The following is a 22,612-nucleotide window of genomic DNA, read 5'->3' as shown; positions in this document are numbered from 1 at the left end:
ACAGATGAAGGAGCTTCACTTCACATCTTCTTTGCCCTGGAAGGATTGTGTCTGAGGAGGCTCAAAGCCAGGTTTGCCTGTTTTGGAAATGGCAGTATTAGAGCTGACTAAAATTTACCAGGTCATAACCCCTAAGTGGCTTCAGTGCACCTCTTTAGTGAGTCTCTGTTTTATTGTAGTCCCCCTTCCCCTTGGACTCCTGTGTTAGAAAATAGGTATCTTCATACTGTGATATGCTTTTTCTATTTCCTTTTTTTATTGTTTGGCTTTTTTCTTGTGTTTTTTGTTTTGCTTTGTGTTTTGGTTTGTTTTTTGCTTTTGGTTTTTGGGGGTTTTTTTTGTGGTTTGTTTTGTTTTGATTTTGATTTTTTTTTCCCTCAAGGGAGCCCTCATTTGAATCATTAAGGCTCGCCCTCACTTCATCTCTTGTTCAGCTCCTTTTTCTTGGTCCCATTGCTGAGCTCTGCTCTCCAGATCCTCCTGGTAGTTCAGGTTTCAGGAGGCAACAGTGAAGGGATGGACAATATTCAAGTTACAACAAAAGCAACACAGAATGCCCAGGCCAGGGTTTACAGTTCAAGTCAGATTCAGAAGGTGCAACTGTAGACAGTGGCATATGTCTTTTTGCACAAGGCTAACAGCACCTGGAGCCAAATATTTCCAGAGTCACCACACCTTTCACTATCCCTGTAATCACCCTAGCTCACACAGCCCTGAGCTCGCTCCATCATTCCTTCTGCCCATCTTTAGTGCTTTCTTTGCATTTCCACCAGAAGGTGGCATTATTAAACTCCATTGGACCTGAAAGTCATTCATGGTTAAAGCAGGGCACCCCAGTCAAGCAAGTGGAGTCACTGATGAGCAAGTACAGAGTGTAAAATATATGTTTATGAAAAGTAAGAAAAAATTAGTCATTACATTATGCTGATGGAAGAAACATCAATTTCTCCGAGGTTTTATTTATTTGCTTGCAAGCAAATGAAAGTCTGTGGATATAAAATTAACTATAGGCAGTTTCACCAACAATTCACAAAGCACAACAGAATATCCTGTGAGTCACAAAGATGACAGAGATGCTCCAATGAAAACCTTTTGTTGTACCTGTCACAGTTTTATTTTGGTGTCCTGAGTGGTTTCTCCTGCTACTAAAAGTGAACTGAATATTGTATAAGTTGGCTCTACAGATTGTCTTGAACAGATCTTGCAACGAATCAGTTTTTCCATGGGATAACAGAGTGCCTGGGCCTTGGCAAACATGGAAAGATTAGTAATCATTAAGATAAGTTTTAGTTCTTTCTCTCTTTTGATCCTCTGCAAATGCCCTAATTTTTTTAACTAGCCTCCTTTATATTACATCTGCCATGGAAGGAACAAGCCCGGAAAGACTTTGAAGATGTTCAGGAAAAGGCCAGTCATTTAATAAGCTTTTAAAGGCTACCAGCAACTGAAGTGTTTGAGACTTGGGGGCACCAAGACAAAGCACACAGAACACAAAGCCTTTATACCACATTGTCATCCTTCCTCTGTATCTAAACTCATCACAAAAGTGGCCTGAGAACACTTCTGCTTTCACCACTGCCTTTTTTTTCTTTTTTTCTTTTTTTTTCAGAAAGACCAGCCTTTAAGAGGACCTCATAGTGATGATTAGGTAATGGCTGAGACATTTAGAAAAAAAATTCAATCTCAGGTATCAGCTACTCCTCAGAGCGGAAACAGCGCAGAGCTCTTACCTACCTGTAGAAACTGCTTGGTGACATTTAAGAGATCACTGAACATGACAAAGAAAGCTTCCTGCTGTGCCATTTCACATTTAAGAAGAATAAACTCATCACCCCTAAAAGTGTCCCTTAATGTTTTTGCATCAGTGATTTTTATTTTAAGCAAAATACAGCATACAAAATGACTATTTCTGTCATGTTTGAGGTAAGAAGTTTCAGTTCTTTTTTTTAAATGAGGAGTCCTGTCTATAGCAGCTTTGCAAACACAGCATGTAGAAAGAAAGCAAATGAGGCTGAGGAAAAGGATGACTGACACCATTCACAGAATCACCAGAGGATAGAAACAGTAGAATGCACAGGACTGGTCCAGTGAAAGAAAAAAAAGAGGGGAATTGCAGCTTAGCATTGAACGAGGAAAGGATGTTTTTGGCTTAATAATTTCCTCGTCAGCACAAACAGCTATCTTAGCCAAAGGGAATGCATGCATTTAGAAAGATTGAAGTAGATTGTGAGTGAATCACCTGAGAAACAACAATAGTGGTTGTCTCTAAAACTAGGAAATTATTCACTTCCTTTTTCAAGGAACCTTCTCTGTCAGATTGCTCTTTTTTGCTACAGGAAATTTGGAATACATTAAGAAATTACAAAGAAAGGAACCATACAATGAACTGGTAGTGCAAGCACTTTGCTAACAAGGAAGAATGGGAGCTACAGATGTGCAAAAAGTGATTCAAATTCACCTGAATTGCAAAAGAAGAACCCCACAAGGCGAGACTACACACAGAGGGGCTGGCTACCTGATGAAGAGAATGGTTTGATGAGAAAGGTAAATGTTTGTCCATCTGTGACTTTGGCAGCCTGGATCCTGCACCAAACCACATAATCAATCATAATACTAATTCTTGCAATAGTCGGCCCTTTTTATTTACTGTCATCTGCTTCTCTTGTGGGCCAGCCTCTTCCAAACAAGGACTTGTCTGAATAATCTGTCCCTGGCCAGCACTGAGATCAGACAGAATGGATGGTGCACTGGCATATCAGTGGTAAGTATCTACTTGGGGGGTTAGGCACATGTCTATCTCCATTTCTTCCTTAGGCAAAACTCCTATGCCTCCTGTAAAATGGCAAATTAATGATAAGACTTCCCATAAAAATGGGAGGGGATGAAATAATCTTTTGGTGGAAAGCAAAGTTTTTTATGGTATGGGTTGTTCCACATTTTGCTTTTATTAAGTTCCTTCCTGTTGCACCTAATGCACCCCCCCCACACACACCATCCCATATAAAAGGTTAATCTCCTTCCAGTCAGGCCAATCAGGTTCGGTCCACCCCGTGATTTATCTGGCTGCTGTCACACATCCTGATACCATTTAGTAAAGAGGTAAAATGACCTCTTCTTCTCTTCCCCTGCAAAACCTTTAGTTTTGCAGCAGCATCACTGAGAATGCCTTCCCCTGTAATCTTGCCATCTCCTGCCATTCTCCTTTTCTTAGTCTCTGCCAGGTTTTCCAAAAAGCATCTGAAAAAGACGGGCTGCCATGTCTTACAAGGGACCTCAGAGCTCCCCCACTGGAGACTAGTTATGCTCAGCCCCTTCCATTCTTTTCTCTCTAATCAATTGCAGGACCAGCACTCACAACACCTTTCCTCTATTTTCTGCATTGTCTCATTTGCTCAGAGATTTCTTTTGGGTTTTTTTTTCCTGTTTTCTCTTCAGTTTTCCATGCAGGCTCTCCCAGGGACTCTGTTCATTAGTAAGCCGTCAGAAGGTATTCCAGAATTCATTCACATCCTCTTGATTTTCATGAGCTGGCAGATAAATTTTTTAATCATAATTTTCTGGAGTTTACACATCATAGGTTTTCAGCATCTGTAACTGCAACTGTTTTTCTCTTTTTTGCGGCTGAGCATTCCTCTTTCTGCAGAAACATTCTTGCTCAGTTTCCTTACAAAGACAGCCCTTCCCATCTGGCAATGTAGCATGAAGTGAGTTGATATTATGGCAGGTGCATTTGCTACTCAAAAGCCTTCCAAAGAAGGACTGGGCAAAAGGCACTGTGCCAGGCAGGTGCTTTCTTCAAACTAGTGCCATATGGATCATTCTAAACTGGAATTCACATGGCTGCAGACTTTTTCCCTGCTGACAGTATGCCTGACAGATCAGAAGCATGTCTGAAGTGCAGCCTGTGTGCTAAGGATAGGTCTCGAAAGACTGGTGATGGATGATCGTGAACACCTCTCACAAAATGTTGCTGCTGATGGGAAATCATTCCTTAACCAAGCAGGGTTCCTACAGAGTCAAAGAGATTTAATATCTGGATTCAGTTCTATTCATGTCTTCATCTGGAAATCAAGAAAAATCATCACTGATGAAATTCAAAGAAGATACCTAGTTTGATAGAGCTGAAAATAATGAGTGGGACAAGATAAGCATGCAGATGCTTGGTGGCTTATTGAGGAGAAAAAATGTACAGCCAGAACTAAGAAACATCAATGCCTAAGAGAGCATTGTAAAGAGCAAGAGGTGTTTTTTTCCTGGAAAGCATGTATTCAAAGAAAGATTTTCTGTCATAGTTATTGTGGCTGAAGAGCTGAACTCGTGGCTCTAGTGCAACAAATAACATGTCAAAGAAGAGATTAAGGAGGCCCTTAGAGAGACAAAAGAACAGCAAGAGGAACAGCTTCTGGTTTCTGTGAGCAGAGCTGATGAAATGGGTACAGCAGTGTTGTCTGCTTATCTGATGTCCACATCCTTTAAGGACTGCTAGTAAACTGAAGAGAAAATATAAGTGATCTGCAGAGCAATAACCAGTACAGGAGGAACATCTCCCAGAGACCACTTTTAAAATCTACAGATCCAACTTGTGAAAGATGACCGACAAGGTCCTTCCCACACAGTTGTATTATTCTGGCAAAACCTGAGACCAGTAAATCCTGCATCTCATGCTTCAGGCTTTTTGCATTACATTCACATCAAGCTCTTCAGCCAAACATAAGTTATTGGGCAGTGTAACAGTGTCAGAGGTATATGAGATAGCAGCAAATGGCATAACTGAACAAAAGCTATACCTGTGTCTCGAATAACACCAGAGAGCAAACAAGAAAACAATCTCTTGTGGACAGAGATGTCTGATTCTTACTACTCTCACTACCAACTTCTATAGATTTCTTGTTTCTGCTTCTCATTGTGTATTTTCAGTTTCTGATGATCACAAGAAAGCAAGTTCCCCTGTTGAGAAATGGCTTGTGCTTTTTCTTGGCTGGCCTTTTCTGGGAAACAGAGGAGACCAGCACCTGCCAGCTGCCAGTACAGCTGTTCTGTTGGCAGGACTCACAACCATCCTGCTTGGCTACCATATGTCCTCTATGCTCTCTTCTCCCTTCTCAGGATCCTCCAAAAGACAAATAAGGCCCATCTTACTCTCAAGAGAAATTCATAGAAGCTGCTGAGCAGAAGCTGTGACAGAAAGCCTCGGTAAACCTCAGCACTTTGCACGCTCTGCCCTTAGACCACACACACGTGCGAACATCCTACTTATACAGTATTCTGACTGGTGTTACATTTTGTCCTGGGCAGTGGTAGAAGGTAGATTTGCTCTACATAAAATCTGCAACAGAAACCATCAAGAAAAAAGGTAGTGTGAATTAACATATCTTCATTTCTATTTTTAGTATGATAAGTAGGAGTTAGTGATAAGCAATAGTGATTAGAAGGAGCCCTCCCTATACTATCTATACAGCTTTTCTCTTCTACAATTACATAATGCAACTTGCAAAATTAGTTATCTGTCAGAGGACCAGAAACACACTTCCCACACACCCACCAAGTGCCTGCCTCCTCTCTGCACTCTACAGAGGATTCTTTGATTTTTTTTTTTTGGAGATTAAGAATAAAACAAGGTTTCAGTTGAATGAGAGCTGACTGACATCTGTGCTTAGTGACATCAGTTTTAATGATTGTTCGATGAAATGAAAATACTTTAACTCAGTAATCAGTCTCCCATTGGAAACTGTGGGGTTTTTTAAACATTATGTGTTTAATTTTATTTCTTACTTAAAGGGACTATCTCTGATGAGCACTGAGGAGAGAAGTACTTGTGATACAAGTGAGTCTAAGGAAGTCGAAGCTTCCGCTAAGAGACACAGCTACTTAGTGTTATCTGCTTTTTACATCTGTGGATAGCACCTCACTGGCAGAGCTACCTGAAGAAAAGCAAGAGATTCTGCACCCGGAGAGCAAAGAAGATTCTTCATCTCATCTGAGAGGAAAGGAGGAGAAAAGGTAAAATTCATAAAATGCAATTGCTCAAACATTTTTGTATCATGTACACTCATGATATGTGTGAATGTAATGCTTTTTCATTTACCTTTTATAGTTGCTCAGGTAATTTTTTAAAGCAGTTTTAAGAATTCTTAAATCATCAGAAGTGGGTATATTCTGTGAGCATATGTTTTTAAGTATTCAAATGTATTATGTTGAACCTAGATTAAATTCAGGTATGTCTGGGTGCAGTTGCTGTAAAGCTGTCATTTCTACATCACTGGTGTCAAACAGTTCTGTCCTTGTGACTTGTAAATCAGATTAAGTTCCTCTCTGTGTAGAATGGAATGGAACTGTAGGCTGGAAAGGTGTCATGCTTGGGAACATACACAGTAGGTCTCAGATTAATGATTATCAACATTTGCTGGTACATAGCAGCAACACACAGGACTAAGACAATTAAATCTAAGAAACTCACTTCTCTTCTGATTTACATTCATAAAATGAAGACAAAGGGGAAGAAAATAGCACGGGCTTAGAGTTCTGATATGATAGGCTAAAAAAATGCCACTTGTAATGTGAATAACACACACAAGTAAGAACAGAACTCAGACTTAAAATTTCTGGTATGTTAAGCTAAAAAAATGATGCTGTGATAAGAATAACATACAGACTTGTATGTTAGCAAGATATTTTCCCTGTGTCCAACTTACATCACTTAAAACTCTGTATCTGCCTATTAGAAAAGAACACATATATGAAGATGAAAAATTCCTGTTATTCATTTAGCCACTGAAAATAAGCCTTTATTGAAAGCTCATGACAGCTTTCAGTAAAGGTAATTTCATAAGAAAAGTCTGATGAATGTTTATCACTGTCTTCCTATGGTGGGTGACATATACCTGATGGGAAAGGTGGGTGAGTGAAATTCTGAACTGCTATGAACAGTGAGTTTGCTTTTTACTTTGCTCTACATGGAACTTAACCCTCTCTGATTTGACACTGATGTGGCCCACATCTTCCACTCCTATTTGCTTCCCTGTCATCCATTTGAACATCCCTTCGTGCTTGACATGCAAGTCACATAGTGCTACAAGGACTAAGCACATGCATGCTAAGGACAATACCTTGCTCAATTGTGCACATGCATCCATCCCATAATGCTTACATAATGTCTGAGAACCTGCAGTGAGTCGTGTCCCAAGCTGTCACTTCTGATTCAGGTTTGTGGAGTAACCATGTAGTCTTGAGGCACTGAAAGTCACTGACATTTTTATATTCTGACATTTTTATATTCTTCCCTTCTCAGAACCGGGGGAAAAACCATGAGTTCTTCAAGTACAGAGTCCCTTGAAGTTGAACCCTCAACCTTTTATGACTATTACGATAGTTATTACGATGCTCCAAAACTATGCAGTAAAGAAGGCGTCAGGAGGTTTGCAGCCTCCTTCCTACCTGTTCTGTATTCCCTGGTATTCCTGGTTGGGCTCGCTGGAAACATTCTGGTCATCGTGGTCCTCTTCAAATACAAGAGGCTTAGGAGCATGACTGATGTGTACCTGCTAAACCTCGCCATCTCAGATTTGCTCTTCGTTTTATCCTTGCCATTCTGGTCTTATTTCACAGTAGACCAATGGGTTTTTGGAACTCCCTGGTGTAAAATCATTTCATGGATCTACCTGGTTGGGTTTTACAGTGGGATATTTTTTATTATGCTTATGAGCATAGACAGATACCTGGCAATTGTTCGTGCAGTGCTTTCCTTGAAAGCAAGGACCACCTTTCATGGCTTGATTACTAGCCTTGTTGTGTGGCTAGTAGCTCTTTCAGCCTCAGTCCCCGAGCTTGTATTTAGAGAGTCTTTTAATGAACATAATTTTACTACCTGCAAGCCGAGATTTACTGGCAATTTCACAACATGGAAGCTTTTTTCCACTTTGGAAGTCAACATTTTAGGGCTCATAATCCCTTTTATAATTATGACATTTTGCTACTCCATGATCATTAAAACTTTAGTTCATTGTAGAAATGACAAAAAGAATAAGGCTGTGAAGATGATTTTTGTTGTCATGATTGTGTTTTTCTTCTTTTGGACCCCCTACAACATTGTTATTTTCTTACAACTGCTGGAATTTATGGGAGTCATTAAGGACTGTCAAGTGAGCAGGAATCTAGACTATGCTTTCCAGGTAACGGAAATCCTCGGCCTTTTTCACTGCTGCCTCAATCCAGTCATCTACTTCTTCATGGGGGAGAAATTTAAGAAGTACCTGAAGATGCTCTTTAAGAACTGGCAGTTACCAGGGTATTTCTGCAAGTGGTGTGGAGTTCACATCACTTACCACACTGAATCTACCAGTTCGTTCCACACACAGTCTACAGGGGACCAAGATGCTCTGTAACACATTTCAGACCAGCCACTGAACTCAGCAGCAAGCAAACTGACAACAAACAGCAGGAACTTTGAAAAGCAGGAATTTTGAAAAGCTAAGCAAAAGCAAACAGATTTAACAATAAGCTACTGCCAGATAATTACTTACTTCAGCTTTATTTGTGCCTCTAGATTTTCTCAGTATTATGACAGAATGTGGAATGTGGAGGATGGACATGCAAGGTTTCTCTGCTGTGATTACAGCACAAATTTCTGCTCAGCTCTGTGCAAAGCACTGCACTGTGTGCCTTTGTCACCAGCATCGAGAGATTGGCCTACATGGAGGGGCAGAGGTGAGACAGCACCTTGTTATCAGCACATGCACTTAGAAAATATATTCATGTACTCAAGAAGGATGATTGTAACCATACTTTTTTATTCTGCAGTTGATCTGTGTAGGACTTGTTCACTTGTGACTCTTAGGCAGCTGTTAGCAGTACCTGCTACTTTTAAATGTTTCATTTCAGGGGGGATGATATATCCCTTGTCATTAAGAAAAAGCACAAAATATATTCTCTATGCGCACAAAGACTCAAAGCAAAGCCATTACTTTTCACTGTAGGTGCATTTTCTTTCAGGTTGACATATATACCTATATGTCGGTGTATATATAGGCATTTTGAATTACTTTATCACTGTAATTCAGGATAGCACTTCTGTATTTTAATGAAAATGGAAAATATTTTGAATAATTTTGAATAAAAATGTTTAGAAAAACTTATTGTACAGCATGGATGAATAAATTCGAACCATCTTGGTTAAAAGTATATATTTTAAAACAAATGTCCTTTCTTCCAAAAGTATTTAACCTCAAAATTCGATTTTCATTCACTGGAGATGTATCTGGCAAAACAAAAGAAAGTAAAAACAGAGATTGTGTACAAAGGGTATGTCATAACTTCGAAACCACACATAGAATCCTTGCACTTGATAACAGCAAAATGCAAGCAGTGTGATAACCCAGTAGCTGCTCACAGGATATTAATTCATCAGAAATCTGTAACAGGAAGGAAACTCACATAGCAGTGTTTAGATTTTGGTACAAAAATGATTTAAAAAGAGGCAAAAAAATCAGTAATGTGGTGGCAGACTAATTAAGAGTTGAGAAATATGTATTAGAAGATGTTTTTGGTGTGTCTTTTTGCTGGCAACAACAATTCATATTTCTTACTATAAAAGATGAATTTTATAGTAAGAGATTAATTCTTTTCTTACACTGTCAGTAATAAAGTGCCTGCTCAGCATTCAGCCAAGGCTGCAAAGAGCAAACAAGGCATTAAAATGCATCAGGAAAGGGCTGAAGAAGAAATGTAAAAATATTGTAGAATCATTGTGCTCATCACTCTAAATGAGAGACGTAAGTGAAAGCTCACCTCCATGTAACCTCTCCATGCAATGGATACACACATGTATCCATCATAACTTTGAGAATGCACTACCATTTGCAGTTTGCTGAGAATGACAAGCAAGGATCTGCATTAATGCAGATAACAATAGCTGTGGATGACATTACTTGAAGTAAGAGAGAGTCTTTATATTCAAGAAAAAGACTATAAATTCTTAATACTCAAAACCTTAGAATCCACTATGTAAATCACTTAGGAAAACTGATAGAAAGAGTAGGTTATGCCACCCATCACCTTTTTTGAAAAGGAAGGCAAATTTAAAGTGTGAGATGCTTCAAATTCTCACAGATGACACTGAAGCCATCATAACATCCCAAGGTAGCACAGCATCATCCTCACAGCTGGTGATGCTGACAGCAGAGGCGCTGAGCTGTGCACTTGTCTGGGGCACAGACTGCCCTGGAAGCCAGACAGCTTCCACTGCAGCTTCTTTTCCCTTTGTACTGCTCTGTGATCCCTCTGGTCACCAAGAATGGCCCTTGCTTTCCAGACTAAGGGAAAGGCTGCCTGTGCTGGGATGGCAAAAATGAGGGTCAGCGGGTCAGCAAGTAACAAGCAAGCTGTAAGCTCTTGACAGCTGTGATGTAAGAGACATCCAGGGCAAAGAGTGGTATCAGGGAATGGCTTGCAGGCTGGTCCAGTCTGGGCAAACTCTGTGGTGAGGGAGGATGCTGTGGAATTAATGGGGTGCACCCAGCAGCCATGCAGCAATGCCACAAACAGAGCCAGTGCAGGGCCCTTCTCCCACACGAAACTCAAATGTGCCTCATGTCACCGCTCAGCTTTGTACCCCATGGCCTGTGCACGTTTCCCTTGCTGCAGAGGGGGCCTGGTGCAGCCAGAACTCCTCCCATCCTCCCAGGTGAATGTTGTCTTGCTGCTCTGTGCCAAATAGCCTCTTCCAGCTCTCCCAGTAATATTCACAGCTGCTCAATGTGTGTGCTGCACGAGCAACTGAGCTGAGCCGAGCTGAGCTGAAAGTTGAGCTCTGAGCAGCTTTGCTGCATTGGGTGCAAAGAGGAGCTCATGTTAAATTGATGGGTTCAGGAAATCAGGTCCTGAGGCTGGAGCTCATTGAATATGGGTGGCTTCCTCCTCTGTCACCTGAACAAACCCCCCCTCCCACATGAACCAAGCTGCAGTGGACAATGCCACTCCTCTTTTGACAGAGCGTTTTGAAATCTGCTGATGAGAAAGGACGAGATGATAGTACTAATACAGACAAAAATAAAGTAAGGATTTTCAAAATGTCATTTGACAAAGGTGTTATTTTAGCTGAACAAGAGTTTCCAGCAATGAAGAATATTTGTACAAACCCACTGAACCATGAAATACGATGGATAGACATTTGAGTGAAACAAAGCTGACTCATTCTTAAAGCCACATTTTTACATCAAGGTTCCTCAGAAGGCCACCCTGCATCCGCTCTTCAGTTATGCTAAGCAGCCACAGAAAGGTAGACAAAGGGGGAAATCAGCTAATTAGATTAAATACAAATAATGATGAAAAGATAAGAACAAGTTAATTGGTTTTCATAGCGCTCTTAGGCTACCACAGTCACTCCCTAAACAAAAAGCCGAATTACACATTTACTCTGGAGGACAGCTTTACCTCTTCTAATCATGCAGAAGCAGCATCGTGGCCAGCAGCCTGCTCCCAGTCAATCTGCTCCTCTCAGTCTGACAGCCAGTGAATTGCAGCCAGAAATTGCATTTCTCCTTCCTAGACTGCAGCTGCTTGTCACTGTCCCAGCACTGTCCCAGCAGTGACTGCTTGTCACTGTCCCAGCTCTGCACACCTGCTCTGAAGGGGAGCACAATTCCACAGGCACCAGAGTCTTCCTCTGTAACCAGGATGCATCTAAACTGCCAGCAGGGATCTACATCACACATTTTCCTGCAAGAGCTCTTATTTCTTTGCAGTTTTATCCAACATCTCTCTCTTAACACAACCAGAGACAAGTTTCATCACATCCTGTCTCTTATGCCAACATTTCCATCTGACTTGATTTACAGTTAGAATTCAAGGGCCATTTAATAATATCAATCAAAATAATCATTAAAATAATACTTAAGGCAATGCCTACTGAAAGTTTAACTTTGCTACTCCAGTCATGAAAGGAGGAGACTGGAAATGATACAATAGTGGTGAAATTTGTAGCATTTGTATAACTGATAGGACCATTCAAAGGAGAAGGAGTGGTGGTTGTATCTGCCATTATCTTACTGTGACACAGCAAGTCTCAATGGCAATCATCAAGTTAGAAGCTCCCAGAATGATTTTCTTCCTCACAGTTATCCAGCAGCAACATCCATCACAAAAGTAACAAAATCCCATCTTATGGGACAGCCATTGATTGAGTCAAAGACACTTCTCACAGAAATAAAGCTCAAAAACAAAGAAGTTCTTTATCTGTTTCAGGCCAACAAAATCAAGTCCTCCAGGTAATGCAGGCCAAATACATGATTGATCAATGGATCACACTCCTTTAGTTTTTGTACTTTTTAAATTTTTTTTTCAAGTCATGTTTGAAGGGTTGACGTTTCTCTGGGTTTTAATTTCTTGTTTCAAAACAAGTAACAGAACACATCCAGTATAAATAGCTCTGTAACTGTATAATGCAAGCTCTTTGTCAATTCAAGTGTTGCAAAGTAAAACTACTAAGGCACTAAGAATTTTTTTAAATTCCGAGATTTTTGCTTGCTTGCATTTAACAACAATGGCAAGTAATCAAGAATCTGATTTGCAAGAATCAGGTCTTTTTCCAGATATACAAAACACTCATAAAAAGTATTCTTGGTGATGTTAGTAACATGTAAGACAGAGAATGAATGAAGATTGACATTACTAAATGCACTCTTCTTCTCAAAAGAGACTGTGGCATACAATCAGCATTTTCCAAGGTCTAAGCAGCCAAGTTCAGGGAGAGACTTTTGTATCTGGGACAGTGATTGGAACAACGGGTGGACATCCCTGCATGAAAAGCATATTTGTCTCTTTTGCACAGGAACTTCGCACCCCTTAAAGAACCTCCAAGGGAGTACTGTGGTTTGGGCAGCACAATGGAAGAAAGGGGCCCTCCCTAGCATTTAACCTGTCACCATTACTCACAGAGAGAGCAGTACTGGCTCATAGTCACACAAAAGCATCTTAATCCAAGTGAGGGAAGACCACAACACATCTCTGTACTTGCTTATAACTGGTAAACTGAAATTGGACCCCAAGCAAGACCATGACTGCAGGCTGAGTGAGTGACTTGCCTTTTCTGGTATCAAAGTATTGGGAAAGCTGCAAAAAGTGCATAGAAGAATATAAGGATGGATTTTGCTGTTGCTTATGCCCTTTTTGCTCTTTTACAAGCACTGGAACAGAAAGGAAATATGTCTGATTGATTGCAGGGAGTAATGGTATATTCTGCAGGCCCTGCAGACAAATAGCACTGAGAAGCTGCAGAGAACAGCTCTGCCCTTGCTATCAAGAATCTTGTTTATGCTTTCTAGAACAGTGAAACCCACAGTATGAGGTGTCACACAAAACTCCTCAGTCCTACAGAGAAGGGGCTGAAGAGTTTACGAAAAGAAAGATTCTGGCTGTTTTCTCCTCAGTTCTGCTTTACCAGCCCATCCTTGCATAATACAGGTCACTACTTGCTTCCTTTCCTCAGAAATATTAGGGAACCTCCAAAATCTCCCACGGGAAGGTTGGCCCTGTCTGCTGCTGCTCTGGCTTTTTCCATGAACCTCACATGCCATCACCTCATCTCCACAGTCACATGGAATCCATTCACATGTCAATCCATTCACTTCCTCACTGGCTTAAGCTCACATTCTCTGCACACAGAGGTCACACAGTGGGATACCTGTCTTGTCACAACACCACAGAGTGTTTGCCTTTTGACAAGGCAGTTTCATGAAGATGTCCCTTCTCATTGCAGGCAAGTTTGACTGGATGACCTTTAAAGGTCCCTTCCAACCCAAACACTTCTATGATTTGAAGAAAATATGGAAAGGGCAAATTTTTGATGGCAGATGCAGTGGATAATGATAAACATCTTTTAGCCTAAAATTCCCTCCACATTTTCACAATCTTCACATTAAAACTATTTTAGAGTAAGTCAAGCCTATTTGTCAACATTACTGCAACAAAGTATTTCATAAATTCTGCTCTGAATTCTTATTATAGTTTTATTCCGATGGGGGAAATAATTTCAGAAGTCCTCATGTAACCAAAAATTGTAGAAAAAAATCAAGGATTTGTCTTATTTAACACACTTAAACAGCTTAAATAGAACAAGTCCACCACATTGCTCAATAAGTATCTTATTACACATATCCATATGAGGGTACCAGAACTTAGGAAAAAAGCCAGCATTAGAAGCATAATTTCAGTGAAGTGATGAGTGCTGAAGACTACTGGATAAAAATTGGAATTTTTTTTCTGTGTTTTTTTTTTAATCTACTGCCTATAGTGTAAAAGACTACAGTATTTCATAGACTCCATCAACACGAAACTGAATAAAATTTAAAGAATCAAACATCATATTAGCATTTATGAAAGGTCAATTCTTAAGTGATAACTATTTACAATTTGCGTCAGAGACTGAGAAAGCAAGGTTAGTACTAGATACACAAGGTTCTGCTGAATTTCAATTTGCATTTTTTTTTTTTAATTCCAGGAACGGGTTTGCACAGAGGCAGAGCAACTATTAATAGTGTCAGAAATAGGGGGGAACAAAAACAGCCCACCTTTTCTCTAAGTTAATTCACAATGAAGACCTCAGTCATAATATGATACAATTGAATGAGACCTGAATTTTCAGCAGAGCACATGCCAAATCCTTTAATTGTCATACCAGCATAATTCAGTGGGTACATATAGGCTTCCAGGTCCCTAGAGAAATGTAAAAAAAGTCTTTATAATTGTCAACTAATTGTACAGAGATAGCTGTGGAAGGGCTGACACCGCCCAACAAAGGAACAAGTAGGTAGCTAGTATCAATGTTAATTTTAAACTTAAAAAAGTCTTCCATGTTTTCTAGACCTGAGGCCACAAGATTCTAAAAGTTACTGCTTTTGCAAAAGCACAATGAAACACAGTAAAAAAAAGAAATAAAAAAAAAAAAATCAGTGGGATCCTTCACAACAAAAGCCCCAGCTGCCTGGTCAGGGAATGGCACGAGAGCAGTAGCTGAGGACCCGGAAGGTGAGACCTCATACAGACTCAGCAGTCCGATGTGACATTGGATGAAATTCTGTTTCTCCTTTGTGACTGCAAATGGAGAGAGTCCCACACAGACAGACTGTGGTGGACGGGGGCAGAATGCAATTGGCACCAGCTGTATTTGTGCAGATAATGGTCATGTTCAGAAAAAAACCCATGTTTTATTAACATCCTTACTAAATGCCCTCCACTGTCTGCACTGGCTTCCTTATGATGGTGGTGCAGATGTCAACCAGGCAGAAGTAACCCAGCCATATCAGTACCTCTCAATCTGAGTTAATATATGCAAACCAGACTGTAGGACCCTAGTCCTGTACTTCTCCCTGAAAACAAAGGAACAAAATCTGTTGAGCTTCAACCTTTAGCTTTGCAAGGGATGTTGGTCAATCTGAGTCTTGCATTTGTCACATAGAAATCAAAACTCTGCCCTCCTATGTAAAACAAGGCATTTTGCAGATGAAAAGTACTACAATTAGATAGTATTACAGAAACAAAAAGCTGTGTATTACTTGCTAGATTCCTTGCTTTGTCTCAAGACATCAAGAACCATGCACTCTCATTTACTCACAGCCCAGAAAGTTTAATCTCCTTCCACAGAAGATGAAAACAATTTCATAATGCATTATTCTAAACACAAGTCTTCAGTTTTAAACAATTTCTTCCAAACATTTCTCAGCCAATGGGTGATTGTCCTGAATCATGAAGGTTTGAAGACTAAACCCCTATCTCTTTTTAACTTGCTTGCCGAATTTAACTGAAGTTTTGACATTTGTAATCAGCAGGGGGTTTCAGCAATTTGCATGAACACACTAAAACAGGTAACAGGAAAAAACAGAACTTCACAAGAAAGGATAGGAACATTCTTTCAAAGCCAAACCAGCATCACAATTTTGCGTAAAAAGGTCTACAGCCTGACAACAAATGAGCAACCTCCCAAACCAGAATACACTATGGAGCACCAACCAAGGCTGTTGAACAGAACTTATACTTTTAAATTATTTCAATTGCTGTACTCCAGTTTGCCTTGCAGAGCACGAACTTCAGAGTTTTGGGGTGTTATTTTTGCAAACTGAGTCATGGCAAGTGAGCAGCTGAATCAGCAGTCAAAGCATGAGTCTGTTGTACTGAAAAGAACATAAAAACACTGAAATTCTAGCTTAACTTTGTACAAAAAAAGACTTCACCTTCAATTTCCCAGTCCTGAAACTCAAAAGAAGATGATCTGATATGCTCTACTTCAAAACATGACACTGGGCTAGATGGACCTTAGGCAAACTCAATGCCATTATTCTTATATGAAAAAACAAAGTTCTACTAAATGAGATAAAGAGATCAAATGCCACAAAAAATATGAGCTGATCTTTGTGTATTTTTAAAGCCCTCAGCCTCTGAGACAAAAGGGTTCTTGTGAGCTGTGCCAAATCCTTAACAAACTCAGAGAGAGAAGAAACCTTGGGGATCTCTGAAGATTCTTTCACTCACCTTGCAGGAGAAGTGCAACAGCATGGTTGTGTGTCCAGAGAAGGTGCTTGCTCACCAGCAACCACAGTGAAAGCAAACCAGAGATCATCCAACTTACTGTTTTGTGAAGCGAAAATAGACGATGCCTATTAATGACTGATAGAACCAGCACAGTTTCTACCTTGCTGGGATAAAATGAAAGACAAGATGGTGACGAGCAGGTAAGGAAAAAGTACCAGCAGTGCTGGTACTGATGGACATTGCCCATTCTTAGTTAGGCAGATTTTATTAGGATTTGGATTAATCTTCCCGACTTTGCACATCCAGCCAGGGGAGCTGAACCTTTACTACAGTTCACCTCCTTTTTTTCATGTAAAAATTCTCCACTTGTAGCTAAGAAATCTGAAAACTACAGAGCTCAGCATCATTCATCTTTGCCAGTTTAGTGAGATGCAAGGCCACAGCCTGTAGCTGGATGTACTAGAAGGGGAAATTATTTTCCTTCCCCTCTCCAATGCCAACCTGCTTAGTTTAAAAAGAAAAAAATCCCCAAAAAACAAAAAATGAAGGAAAGCAAAACCAAAATCAAAACCAAAAAAGAACCTACCCTCTACCCAACATATTATTATTCCTTCCCCAATCCTCACTAGGCTTCACATCCAGATCATGCTTTGTAACACTGAATATTCTTTTTAGCTTGTAGCTTCATAGTGTTTAAACATCCCCAGTTACAGCACTTTGTACTGTATCTACAGGAACAGGAGAAACAACTTTCATGCAAGTCAAGTATACTACTACTGTGATCTCTTTTCAGTATCTTTGCATGGACTGAGTTTTTCAGAATTTAAAAGAAAAAAACAAAACCACAACAAAAAGCCTCCTGGCTCATTTCAGCATAGGTAGTGTCTGCTCTTGCATCTAAATTACTGGCATCTGTCCAAGTTCTCCTTATTTCCTAGGATGGGTGAAAAAGTTTAATTTTGGGGTGGTAACGGTATGTGGTCCCTCTTATCACAATAAAAGACATTAAGAAGAGTATAAAATTTGGCTAATCCAGAGAGGATCTATTTTTTTTTCTTTTTTTTTTTTCCAGCACCTCTGAAGCCTTTGAATCAAAGCAAACAGACCTGAGGGGTTAGACTAGAAAAAGATAAAAATAGGCAGCTTGCTGCTAGCTGTTTCTGTTAAACTTTCCTCTACTTCAGCACAAGCTAGATGGACTCAGTGCTTCAAACAAAGTCACATCTGAAAGTATCTCTGGTCACAGTCAAAAGACTCACATTGTCTTGACTTCAGCTTTTGAAGTAGATACTGCTCAGGATCAAAGGACCAGCAAAGCAACACAGACCGGAATGCAGAAGACAACAGACAGTATTTTGCAGGAAATCATGCTAACACTTTGTGAGTTCAGTATAAGGCTCTTGGTTTCTTCAGCACACTGAATTTACCTATTTATTATTAGTACAGACCACATTCTAAAATTGAGGGGGAAAAAGCAAAACAGCTTGAAAGAAAATATGTAAAGTGTATGCGGATCCAGACCCATCTCTCAGAGTTTTAAATCTTCCAGGAAGCCTTGATGTTTCAACATCCAGAAATGGAATTTAACATGGAAGACACAAGAAAAGAGTGCAAATTTTTCTTCTGCACAGTTTTTATGTTATTCCATTTCTCTTTGCTGTGAAAAGAGTAACCAACACTTTTAGCAAACAGAAAAAAGTTCTAAATCTCAGCAACAGGCAAGGCATGAGGAAGGTTAGGAGTTTATTTTTCTTCCTTCTCCTCAACTGTTCATCCTGTGCTTTGGACAGCCCCTTCACCCATAGCACAGGAACAAAACCAGATCCCAGCCACAAGACACAACAGCAGTTCACCCTCTCCCAGGGCAAGTGCTTTGGACAGTGTTATTGGACAAGCCCACAGCCAGGGCAGACTTCTGTCAAAATTTAGACTAGAGATCCATTAAGAGTGTTCACTCTGTACATCTGACCAAGAGGAACTCGAGAAAAGGAACCTCTGAATGAAATATGAAAGAAAGGAGACAGGCATAAACAAGCTGGATGCACAGGCATCTTCATCCAGCTTGCAAACTGCCAATGGGTAGGTGGAACGATTTGAGATCAACTCCATTTTAGACAAATAAAGACATATTGAAGGAAATTTTTTCAGTTCCTCTACATGTAAGACTTCCCTACTGTGAGAGGAAGAACGAACAAGAGTTCAGGAAGAATGAAACAGGAAATAGGTAAGAATTTCTTAGCTACAGTATCAGAGGGATGACTTGCTAGGCATCTGCCCACTCTGCCCCAGATCTGTGCTCTCGCGCACATTTACAAACACTGAAAATGATCAGTTAATATTAGTATAGAAGCATGAGCCCTACAGAAGCACTAAGTTTAATAAAAATAGTGCATATACTTACACTGAAAAAGAAAATGGGAAAAACCTTTCAGATGACAGATATTGCCTGCAATTTCCTACTGAATTTGCACTGATATTAAACAAATCCACTTTACTTAACAAAGACACCTCCATTTGGAGTTTCAAACTCAATTCTTAATTTCATAAGGGTGCCTCATAAGTTTTTTCCCCTCTCTTGTATACCAAAAGATTTTAAAAGGCTGAATTACGATCATGCAACTGTAAGCACAACACCAGAGTGCAAGACAGCGAGGTAACCATGATGCTGGCACAGGGTCTGCTATCAAAGTGTGCTGGGGAGCCTCAGGAACAAGTCTGTGCTTCCCAGTCCAACTCTGTGGAGTTAAATGCGGGACTTTCCTAAGACCCATGCTTTGGAGCTCTGTATATGCTTACCTCCTGAGGGACAGGTGCATGTGCTAAAGCCCAAAACAGGAGTTCTTAAATATATCCCAAATTCCTTGGCCACACCATATAACCTCGTAAAAAGGGATTGCATTACCTGAAATAAGCTCTGGTTTTGTGAAATGTCTTGAGGTAACACAGACCTTCAACATTTCCCCCAAAGCAGGGGAAGGTCACTACTCCCATATTTGATAACATAACAAGCAGTACAAATATCTTCTGAAAAGGGATTTTTAAACATACACACTTTATTCAGCAAAAACATAAGAAAGATCCTTGTGATGTACTTTTCAAACATTTTTCCAGTCAGCCCATGGCACCAAGTTCTAGGATAATCTATTTCTGCCTAGTTTTGCCTTCTCATTGAAGGAGAACCACTAAAGCAGACCCCATTCTCCTGCAGTTTCCAGTCTCTTCTGTCACACAAGCTCCCAGCCAGGACTTTGAGGTTAACTGCTATGCCTTAAGTCCCAGCCCGCAAGACAACTTTCTTGCAACTCAGTAATTTCTATCAAAAAGAGATGCTGTAACACCTGGACCAAGTCATTCAGGAGCTGGCTGCCCTTTCACATCCTTGCTAAATCTTCTCTGTGTTACCCTGCACCTCTTAAAATTTCTCTAAATAAGTTAAAAGAGATAAGAAAGTAAGTGAGAGGGCACAAAACAGCCTCAGAGCACAATACTTTGTGTTGGCTGTGGACAGTGGAAGTTATAACTGGCTTACACACAGCAATGATGGCTTAGTTACTACTAACAAGTTTCCTAATAGTAAACACTGGAATAACTTGGTCAGGAAAGACTGGAGTTTTCATCACAAGGAATCTTGAAGGCTAGGTTAAAGAAACACACTGAGAATATTTAAGATACAAATGATGTTGCCTTAGGGTAGAGAGACATAGGGCTAGATCATCTCTTACAAACCTTTCATCATGTGTTATCCATTAAAATGTTGTCACCTTCTCAGCTTGTACAGTAACAGCATCACCTCCTTCAGAGCACACTGCAAACCACAGGATTATCCTTCTTCTGTAGTTCTCATTTCTGAACACCTGACACACATCTGTCAGGTGGATAGTGCTTCCTGTCCAGGCAGAGGATTATTTCTAGTCACTCCTCCAGGTATTCAAACTGTGCAAACAAAAATTAGTATTTCATCCAAAAAACTGCAAAAGAAAACAACAGGCACTGTGGAACTCCCAAAGAGCAGCAGATTGGAGAGCTGTCTGCACCAGAGAATTACAAAAGGCACAGTGAGTCTAAAGGAGGACAAGGTCAAGTCTCAGTGCTGTCATTCAGGGACTAGAAAATGTTGACTAACACTTAGTAAGATAGTTAAATTATGAAAGAGTCTCATACATAAGTTAAGAAATAGAATTCAACTATATAGCACACAGTCAGTTCTTGTTCTTCTATTTGCTCATTCATCCCAAATAGCCACATTTAAAGGCTTTCATTCATGCATAAACAGGATTATAGACTAAGTTTACAAACTCCACTCCAGAGCTGAAAATAAAATAAATCTGTGGTAAGCTGAGCCACTACAGCTACTCTATGGGTAGATTTCAAAGGGCATCCCCCTACAGAATTGCAAGAATCTGCCTACCTTCCAGAGGGGATTAGTGTAAAACTTCTGGTTTTTATGAACTAATTCCAACCAAATACCGTACTTGCACTGTCTGCCAAAATGAGAGAATATTGTGCTCATTACTCAGCTCCTGTGCAAGCAACGCACTTGCAAATTCCAAGGAGATGCACCAGGAAAGATTAGAGGACCCACAGTTTTAGCATTAGGAATATTCCTTCTTGCCAGGCCTTCAGGAGGCAGCTGCCTCCACCAGAGGGACCATCCTGCTGAACTCCAGCACTTGGAATAGTTCATACAACTACACCACACATACCAGCCAGGAGTCTGACAATGCTTTCACACCTTGCCTTTCAAAAACAAATTGAAACTAGGCCCACCAGTGCCTTGCCCACTGGGTCAAAGTCAGCCAGGTAACTCCCTATGATCCCTCTTCTGGTACTCATTTTCCCTCAGTCAGAAGGTTTAATTCTGATTACATCTCCACTTTGGACATGGCTGAACTACATTTGAGGACAGGTTAAAATAACTGACCTGCCTGAGGCTGCAAAAGAGGAAATGCCACACTGTCCTGTTTTGTATCACACTCAATCCCAGCAGGACTCCATGCCCAGGCTAGGAAACCGAAGGTAAGTCCCAGGCATGTGGTGTGGGCACAGTGCCCCAGTGTGGGCACAGGCAGGGCAGAACACTCAGCTGCAGCACCTGCAGACACATCCTTGGTAAAGCAGCAGCAACTGGCAACAGGTTTCTCCTGCTAGAGCTCTATTCTGAAGGTCCTTTTTCACAGGGACCTCCTTTCTGAATACTCAAATAATATCTCCAGCAGTGTTTCCATGTAGGTAGAAGAGGATTAGGAATCAGGGCCACAACTTTCAGCTCTTTTCTGTGGACAGGAGACCACTTCACTAAAAGCAGTAAATAGGCAAGTATGCTAAAGAAGCTATCTAGAGCCCTACTTGAAAAACTTTAAACCCATTCTTTCCACGTTGTTATTGTTATTCTTAGAACTAATCAGATGCATGTTTATAATTCTTGATGCAAAGCCCTTCTGCTGGTACTATTACATAATTTTCATGGTGAAAAGCGAAGTCTCACAGATCACACTACGTTTTCACAAGTATGACATAAAGATGTTAGAGTGAGAACCTAACTTAGACGGTTCCACTGCCCTCACAGCACTAACTGCCATACAAATAAAAATATTTCCAGCTGTAACAGCACTGAGCTTAAAAAATACATGAATAGTACTGCCATTTTGCACACTCCAAGCCACAAAACCCATCAGTTAAAAACTGATTCTGTTTCATCCTTTACTTTCAAGGCCTAGTTCTGAGGTAATTAATACTTGATAATTAATTGCATGCAGAGCATATTCCAGGTGCACCATAGGGATGGTGCCAAGAAAGAAAAAAATCTGTGGTCAGAGCAGACCATTCCAAGAATCAATCTTGTCTGGGTACAGAACACACAGCCCTCAGACCCTGGAACTGACATTTGAGGTCCGAATTTAAGAGCAGAACCGCTCTATCCTGGATAAGCCACATTTGTCTCCTTTGAAAGCCCATCAAACATGCCAAACATGCAGCAGACATGAAGTGGGTGGTGCTCTTTTACACCCTCTTCTCCAGTGATAGTATTGGTCCTCATCAGAAGAAATAGCCAGCATCTTGCACTGGCCATCTCAGAAAAGGGTGACACCTCCAG

The 22,612-nt window shown here is 40.4% G+C and overlaps 1 protein-coding gene across 2 annotated transcripts; it reads left to right on the top strand.

Annotated features, from left to right (window-relative positions):
* Positions 1 to 2,281: 2,281 nt before the first annotated feature.
* LOC118684375 (C-C chemokine receptor type 4) lies at positions 2,282 to 9,131 on the top strand. Of its 2 annotated transcripts, XM_036379198.2 has the most exons (3): positions 2,282 to 2,761; positions 5,779 to 6,000; positions 7,289 to 9,131. In XM_036379198.2, the coding sequence occupies exon 3, from the start codon at positions 7,305 to 7,307 to the stop codon at positions 8,379 to 8,381; it is 1,077 nt and encodes a 358-aa protein (XP_036235091.1). In that variant the 5' UTR covers positions 2,282 to 2,761; positions 5,779 to 6,000; positions 7,289 to 7,304; the 3' UTR covers positions 8,382 to 9,131. The 2 variants fall into 2 exon arrangements, with proteins under 2 accessions (XP_036235091.1, XP_036235090.1); XM_036379197.2 differs by lacking the exon at positions 2,282 to 2,761 and having other exon boundaries at positions 5,627 to 6,000.
* The last annotated feature ends 13,481 nt before the right edge of the window (positions 9,132 to 22,612 follow it).

The sequence above is a fragment of the Molothrus ater genome, chromosome 1 (genome assembly GCF_012460135.2).
Source record: "Molothrus ater isolate BHLD 08-10-18 breed brown headed cowbird chromosome 1, BPBGC_Mater_1.1, whole genome shotgun sequence".
Lineage (NCBI taxonomy): Eukaryota > Metazoa > Chordata > Aves > Passeriformes > Icteridae > Molothrus > Molothrus ater.
This window is presented reverse-complemented; position numbering and strand designations above follow the sequence as displayed.